The 8361-nt window shown below is 51.9% G+C and overlaps 1 protein-coding gene across 1 annotated transcript; it reads left to right on the forward strand.

Moving 5' to 3' along the window:
• On the forward strand, window positions 1-7210 carry LOC127348156 (disease resistance protein Pik-2-like). The gene is made up of 2 exons (XM_051374246.2): window positions 1-2075; window positions 6311-7210. Exons 1-2 carry the CDS (start codon window positions 26-28, stop codon window positions 7108-7110), a joined length of 2850 nt encoding a protein of 949 aa, XP_051230206.2. The 5' UTR covers window positions 1-25; the 3' UTR covers window positions 7111-7210.
• The last annotated feature ends 1151 nt before the right edge of the window (window positions 7211-8361 follow it).

Here is an 8361-nt window from a genome sequence, read left to right on the forward strand (position 1 = left end):
GAAAGAAAATAACAAAGATCAGAGAATGGAAGAAATCAAGAGAGGTAAATCCGAGAAAGAAAGTAATGATGATCACACCAAGAAAATAAGTAATGAAGATCAAGCCAAGGAAGAAAGCAAAAAAGATGAGGCCAATAAAGAATTCGAGAATAATGTTTATATAGGAAGCAAAGATGATCTAACAGAGAAAGAGATCGATGAATATCGGATAGAGATGGACATCAAAGAAGATCAGGCTAACAAAATAAGCAAAAAATATCGTGCTGAGCAAAAAGATCTTTCCAAGAAAGAAGGGCCAAAAAATCAAGTCATGAAACAAAGCAATGAAGTTCAAGCCGATGAAAGAAGCAAAGGAGGTCATGCCACGAAAGGATATAAAGAATATGAGGAAAAAAAAGTAATCCTTGATTATCGAACCCATGACCAAAACAACGAATACGATGGCCAGAAAAAAAGCAACGAAGATAAAGAGAAGCAAGTAAGCAAAGAAGGTCAGGCCCTGGAAAGGACCAAAGATAATGCCAAGAAAGGAAGCAAAGAAGACTGGGCAGAGCTAGAATCTATTGTAGATCAGACAGACGTAGCAATGAATGATGATAAGGCCCAGCTGATAGAAAGCAAAGAAGATGATGCTGAGAAAGGGAGTCAAGAAGACGAGACAGAAAAAGAAAGCCAAGAAAATGAGGATCCGGCCGAGAAAGAAAACGAAGACAGGTTACTCAATTTCCTAGATGACTGGGAATTTAAATCATGGACTATCTCAGAATATAAAAAGAAAGATTGGGAAATCATCAAGGACGCTTTTCCTGATGACGGGTGTGGCAGTCGAATAATCGTAACAACACGCATCTCAAGCATAGCTCGATTCTGCTGTTCTAGTACCTCTAATGGGCTTGTGCATGAGGTTAAGCCTCTGAATGACGTGGATTCAGAAAGGTTGTTTCTCACAAAAGCTTTTGGCTCCGAGAATGGTTACCCGGCAGCAGACGATTCAAGGCAAGCTCGTGATGAAATTTTGAGGATATGTGAAGGTATACCCATGTTCATAACCGGAATGGCTGACTTGATGAAGAAGAAGATGCAGCAGAGCTCCAGTGGTTGTGACTTGCAACATGTTCCCCAACTAGTCAAACAATTCGAGAAGGAAATGTCCTACAGTTACAACGATCTCTTCTACGGGTTGGAGTTACTGCCGCTGTGCATGAGTGCAGCACTTGTACACCAGAAGGGGTGCATGATTGACAAGGAGCGTCTCATCAGAGCATGGGTACGTGAGGGGCTAATCTATTCCGATCACTGGGGAGACTGCGAGGAGAAAGCAGAGCACTGCTTCTCTGAGCTCGTCGACAGGAACATCATCCGGCTGGTGACATTCCCTGGCATGACGGAGGCCTGCCACTGCCAGGTGGACCCCTTCGTGCTCCAGTTCCTCGTCTCCAAATCAGCCAAGGTGAACTTTGTTACTACGAGCAGCCAGCAGGCATCAGCAGGAAAGAAGAGCCGGATGAATTTGTCTGCTCATCACCCAGAGATGCTAGAAAATATGAATTTATCTTCCACACTCTCGTTGACCATCTCCGGCGCAGCCCAAGGGGTTTTGCTCGACAAGGTCACGCTGGGCAGTCTGGTGGTGCTAGATCTTGAAGGCTGGAACAATCTGACAGACGACGACTTGCTGCGGGTGTGCGACATGGGCAAGCTTCTTCCTCTCAAGTATCTGAGCGTGAGGAACACGAGCATCACCAAGCTTCCGACGCAGATCCAGGCGCTGCTCCATCTGCGGGAACTGGACATTGGCGGCTGCACGCGGATATGCGAGCTCCCTCTGCAGGTATGCAGGTTAGAAAAGCTTGAGGCGTTGGACCTGAGGAACACCCGGGTAAGGCAGCTCCCAGAGCAGATCAAGTGCCTGCAAGGGCTGCGGCGGCTGCTCCTTGATCAGCTCGACGGCGTTTCATGGGCGGAGATGCAGCAACAGGTACCGGAGGGGATTAGGCATATCGCGGAGCTGCGCACACTGGAGACAGTCGACTTAAGCCGCTGCTCCGCGCGCTTCGTGGCAGAGGCTCTCGGTGGTCTTGTTAGGAATAAGCACTCCGAGTCCGGCACGATGTCGTACGTCTCCGTATACGAATATGTATACCTACATGTTCCGGGTAGGAACACTACGTGTGTTGCACGGTTCAGAGTATACATGATGTAACCGAGTAGTACTAGAGTTAGTCACCGACTAGGTTTGGTTTAGCTAGCTAGATGTGCTATTTATATGCTTGTAACCTGAACGTGTAAACCACCGTGAGTTGAATCAATACAAGGAAAAACACCAAGGTGCGATATGCACCTGTGGCTAATCGCTTTTGTGTTGTGCGCGTGAGTAGTATAGCTAGCAGATCACAAGATCGATCAAGCAGGAGCTTGGCTAGCTGGGTCTTATCTCACGGCGGAAGTACTGGCTATCGTACGTGCGTGACGTCTCGTCGGAAATCACTTCATCATCAGTCGTCGGAAAGTACTCGACGGCAGGGGCTGTGTTTGGTATCAGATCGGCGAGAGTACTGCTGGGTCTGGGCCAACAATTGGTATCAGAGCCTCGTGGAGGATCTCCTAGTAACGGGAGGTCATGACGAAGGAGATGGGCGAGTATTCCGGCGTCGCGGCACCGGTATCGACGCAGTACCCGCAGTACATCCGCGACAACTACACGGTGTGGGCGACCACGATGATGTGGGCGCTCGAGTCCAACGAAATCTGGGAAGCTGTCGATCCAGGCGGCGACGAGTTCAAGAAGGGCGCGTCGAAGTACCGCAAGGACCGACAGGCACTCACGGCCATCTGCTCGGTGATGCCGATGGACGTGAAGCAGCACCTGATCTCGAAGAAATATGCAAAGGAGGCGTGGGAGACGATCAAGACGCTAAATCTTGGTCATGAGCGCGTCCGCGAGGCGGCCCTACAAACCTTGCAGAAGAAGTACGAGAATCTGGAGATGGGAGAAGATGAGATGCTGGACGCCTTCGCTTCGAGGGTCGCAACATTGGTCAATGGGATTCGTGCGCTCGACGAGAAGCTCGAGGAGATCTCGATCGTAAGGCGTTTCCTTCGCGCGGTGCCGCCGCGTTACTTGTCCGTTGTTTCGGCGATCGAGCAGTGCGTCGATCTCAAGACTCTCACGATGGATGATCTAGTTGGACGGTTCAAGGCTCATGACGAGCGGATGAAGATCACCTATGGTGATGTGGTACCGGAAGAGCACGTTATGCTTACCCGTGCCCGGTGGCAGGCGGTGGTCGCCAAAGAGAAGGGCGATAAGGCATATGACAATAGAAGTGATAAGGAAGCTTCTTTCCCAGCGAGAAAGTACATCGCAGGGGAGGACGAGGACGACGCTCCGCCGAGGAGGAAGTTTGACATAAAGAAAGTAAGATGTCATAACTGCGGCGAGCTCGGTCACTTCAAGGTTGATTGCCGGAAACCACCAAAGCCAAAGGAAAGGGCTCTCATCGCCCAGGAAGGAGATGATGGACCGATGATGCTGATGCTTGAAGTATGCGAGCAGAAGGACGAGGAGGAGCTACCTCCTCCATCACCGGCTACGGAGATTGTGATGGATCACGGTCTACTGTGTGTGGATCACGTGGAAAAGCTATGTGACGAAGGTGTCGTCGAGAAGCAACGGAGTTCCCCGTTTTCACGTGAAACCACGGATCAGGCAAGTGAAGCTTTGGAGCTCGTTCATGGCGATATATGCGGTCCAATTTCACCCGCAACCCCGTCCGGCAATGAGTACTTCATGCTTGTGGTGGATGATATCAGCCAATACATGTGGATTGTGTTGTTGAAGAGTAAAGATCTAGGTCTACAAGCATTCGAGAAGATCAAGGAAGCTGGAGAAATCGAAGCAAGGGAGAAGAGAAAGTCCCTACGCATAGACCGGGGTGGTAAATTGAAGCATACGGTGGTGGCCATGGCACGGAGCATGATGGAGAGCAAAGGCTTGCCAGGAAAGTTCTGGGGTGAGGCAGTCAACACGGCTGTCTACTTGCTGAACAGGGCGCCAACTAGGAGTATGGTTGGCGGGACTCCGTACGAAGCATGGTACGGACGCAAGCCCTCAGTTGATCATCTTAGCACCTTCGGGTGTGTGGCCCATGTCAAGACGGTGTCCAGCCATAAAAGGAATTTGGAGGATCGGAGTACTCCAATGATCATGACTGGCTATGAAAAAGGCTCGAAGGCATACCGTTTGTGCAATCCCTCGACGAACAAGGTGATTGTCACGTGCGATGTAGTCTTCGAGGAAGACTTATCATGGATTTGGAACTCCACGGAGCCGGATGATACTTTTACTGTGGTTCATAGTGAAGTTGAGCATGCAGATGATCAACCTGGAAAAGACATGGACGAGTCGAGCGGTACATCGAGTTCATCTACGTCGGAACCTTATGACGCTGATGCAGAAGCTGAAAACTTGGGACGTCGTTTTGCATGTCCGGCGGGCGCTACGCTTGGTGATGCATCACTAGTCCCATGCAGCCCAGGGAGCGGCTTGGCATGGCTGCCAGGCTCACACGCGTGGGCAGGAGCTCTGCAAGGGAGCATATGCAGCAGCGCAGGAGGTGTTCGGGCTGGTAGTCCAAGCAGGCTAGGAGGGCCGGATGGAGCTCTGCCTGGAGGCCTTGATGCTCAGCCGAGCAATTCAGGTGGGCAGGTCAGGCCTGGAGAGGCTCTACCGCCAGGACATAGTCCAGAAAGAGTGTTGGGACGAGAACCAGAAGCTAGCGTTGAAAGCCACGCTTTGCCAGGAGCTACGTCGCCAGAAGAAACAACAAACGGGCAGGCCTCGTGCCCAGCAAGTAGGTCAGAAAGGAGCAGACTTTGCGCTGCACTAATAGAGTCAAAAGAGAGCAACGGTTCAGCTGATTTGGGTGGAGGTAGACCAGTTCAGGCTGCACTTGTTCCGCTGGAAGCAGATATTCCAGTAAGGAGGCACACACGTTACATGTGTCTAGAGCTGATGGAACTAGCTATGCACGAGCTAGCTTGTACGGGGGTGCATTATAGCCAAAACCATCGGCAAGAATCGCATCCATCAGGTAAGGAGCTAGCTATGCATGTTCCTTTGAATCTCGGGGAGGAAGTACTTCGACGAGATTACAAAGGTGAGTCGCGAAGAAGCGACGTGGGTCCTCAGCTAGCAAGTGAAGGATCCGCAAGTGAAGAAACAAGTGCGACGTCGGGCGCAGAAGAGTATGTCGTGCTATCTCTACTTACACTGGAGACGAGACGACTACGACCGACACGAGCACGCATGCGACGCGTGTTGAACTACTATTCGAAGAAGGAACTTCGGACGGTAAATAATCCGGTGAAGATGAAGCACACGAAGCAATGTTTGTTCATCAAGGAACCGGTGAAGACTGAAGACGCGGACAAGGACTGTCAGCGTGAAGCTCAGGAGAAGCCGGCGAAGGTAAAGTCGGTAACATGGGTGCCACGAGGAACGGCGAAAGCAATGCCGATGAAGACGCCTGCAAGAAACAGCTGGCGCATTTGGGACCCTGGTGGAAGTGAAGCACACGTCGTGCTTAGGGGGTGATTGTTAGGAATAAGCACTCCGAGTCCGGCACGATGTCGTACGTCTCCGTATACGAATATGTATACCTACATGTTCCGGGTAGGAACACTACGTGTGTTGCACGGTTCAGAGTATACATGATGTAACCGAGTAGTACTAGAGTTAGTCACCGACTAGGTTTGGTTTAGCTAGCTAGATGTGCTATTTATATGCTTGTAACCTGAACGTGTAAACCACCGTGAGTTGAATCAATACAAGGAAAAACACCAAGGTGCGATATGCACCTGTGGCTAATCGCTTTTGTGTTGTGCGCGTGAGTAGTATAGCTAGCAGATCACAAGATCGATCAAGCAGGAGCTTGGCTAGCTGGGTCTTATCTCACGGCGGAAGTACTGGCTATCGTACGTGCGTGACGTCTCGTCGGAAATCACTTCATCATCAGTCGTCGGAAAGTACTCGACGGCAGGGGCTGTGTTTGGTATCAGATCGGCGAGAGTACTGCTGGGTCTGGCGCTTTTGTGTTGTGCGCGTGAGTAGTATAGCTAGCAGATCACAAGATCGATCAAGCAGGAGCTTGGCTAGCTGGGTCTTATCTCACGGCGGAAGTACTGGCTATCGTACGTGCGTGACGTCTCGTCGGAAATCACTTCATCATCAGTCGTCGGAAAGTACTCGACGGCAGGGGCTGTGTTTGGTATCAGATCGGCGAGAGTACTGCTGGGTCTGGGCCAACAGGTCTAACCTCGCTCAGGGTGCTCTCCATGACGTGGTCTCGCCACCAGTGCGCCGATATAGCCTACAGAAACGCGCTATGGCACTCGATCGGGAGCTGGAAGCGGCTCAAGTCTCTGACGATCCACTGCCGGCTCGGATGCTCCATGGAGTTCCTAGACCCCCTTTCTAGTGGCGACACCCCTCCTCCCGAGATGCTGGGGAAGTTTAAGGGCATCCCCCTCCCCGAGGAGCTGGAGATGCTTAAGGTGACGGCCGGGAGGTTTCCCGCTACCCCTCAATGGATATGGAGGCTGAGCCGCCTCGCGTTCCTGCAGATCACGGTCTGCAGCCTCGAGCGGAGTGGTATGGAGATACTGGGGAACCTGCCCATGCTGGAGTGTCTCGTGCTAGGCTTGGACTACCTCCCGGGAGAAGCGGCAGTGATCCCTGACGGCGCCTTCCGTCGCCTTCTGACGCTCTCCATCGACTGCCGGGTTCCCTGGCTGGATTTCAAACATGGGGCAATGCCGAGGCTGACACACATTGACATTAGACTCTCTCGGGTACCTGGGCCGGCACCGGCTAGCCGGGAGGGCGTGCCGTCCGGCATCGGGAACCTCATGAGCTTGGAGCAGGTCACCGTTCGCTACCACGCGTGGTACCTCAACAGCGACTGTGTCAAGGCCACCGTCGATGCTGTGCGGAAACAGGTCGCCGACCTTCACTACTTGGTCAAGCTTGTGATCAATGGCATCCAAGACGATGTGCAAGCAATCCTTGAGGGAGAAGGCGAGAGCAGCAGCCCGGCCATAAACGGTTGAAGCACCGAAAATGCATTTTTAGCGGAGTATTGAGTTAGTGTTAAATCCCGGCTAGTATTGAGTTAGTGTTCCGTTTGGCTTGTGATTAGCAAAATGTGTGGTTGGCTTGCATATGCTGTACGGGGCTCTCTAGAGTTTAGGAAGGATCCACGTACGTACATAACTAGATCAAGTTGAAAAGCAAATAAATAAAGAAAAATCCAAGGGAACGATACAAACCCTTGGCATTAAGATTTGCGTTGGGGAAACGCTGTCTCTCCCCCGGGGGAACAGCGCAGAAATCCTCCGGACGGAGCGAACGACGCGTGTCCTTCCAAAGGCGAGCGATAGAGTGGGTCCCACCACATTCTTATCGTCTCTTCCATCGATAGGAACGGAGACTACACCACACCCAGGCAGCGCCGCCGCCCACGCCCCCATGGATGCGCCTCCGCTCCCGGCACCGCCCACCTCGCCCCCGGTGGCCATCCGCCGCGGCCATCCGGCGCGGCCATCCCCGGTCCTCCTCCTCTCCCGCGCCGCCCCGGAGCTCCATCCGCCGCGGCCATCCTTGGCCCTCCTCCTCTCCCGCGCCGCCCCGAAGCTCCATCCATGGCGGCCTCCCTCCCCTCCTCTCCTCCCGCGCCGCCCGGAGCGCCATCTAAGGCGGCCCCTCTGCATCGCCGCAACCCGCGCCGGCTCGGAGCTCCATCCATGGCCGAATCGAGATGCATGTGGTTCTTCCCGAGCTCGACCGCTGCTGCCTCGCCATCGGCCATCTCTCCCACTGTCGCCTCGCCGCCGGCCAGCGCGCGAGTTCAGGACGTGGGGCAACGCGGGATTCCGCCATGGATCCGGTGCTCCTTTTTGGCCGTTCTCTGTAATGCTACCCAACAGTTTGTTACAATAGAAAAAATATATTATGATGCTACAATAGTTTTTTCTTTTTGCTACTTTTAGTTCTGCATTTTTGCTAATATAGTGTAAATTGTTTGCTACCATCTCTCCGGCAATTTGGGTCTTTGTGACGAAAATGTGATGCTACAATTATCTGCTCTTTTTGCTACCTTAATTTAGCGTTTTTGCTAACATAGTATAAATTATTAGCTACAATTCTTTTGGGAAATTTTGTCTTGCTACCATTATTTTTTCATCAATGCACAGTTTGCTATAATAACAAATTTTTCTTGCTACAATATTTATGCTTTCTTGCTACTATAATACATTTTTTCTGCTACCAAGTTTTCGGCGAGGTTTTCCGTGATGTCTCCG

Source organism: Lolium perenne, chromosome 4 (genome assembly GCF_019359855.2).
Source record: "Lolium perenne isolate Kyuss_39 chromosome 4, Kyuss_2.0, whole genome shotgun sequence".
NCBI classification, from domain to species: domain Eukaryota; kingdom Viridiplantae; phylum Streptophyta; class Magnoliopsida; order Poales; family Poaceae; genus Lolium; species Lolium perenne.

Excerpts from the sequence above, each read along its gene's own strand:
- LOC127348156 (XM_051374246.2), top strand. The coding sequence starts at position 26 with ATGGAAGAAATCAAGAGAGGTAAATCCGAGAAAGAAAGTAATGATGAT. Across the intron at positions 2,076-6,310 it reads CGTGGCAGAGGCTCTCGGTG|GTCTAACCTCGCTCAGGGTG; the intron begins GTCTTGTTAGGA and ends CTGGGCCAACAG.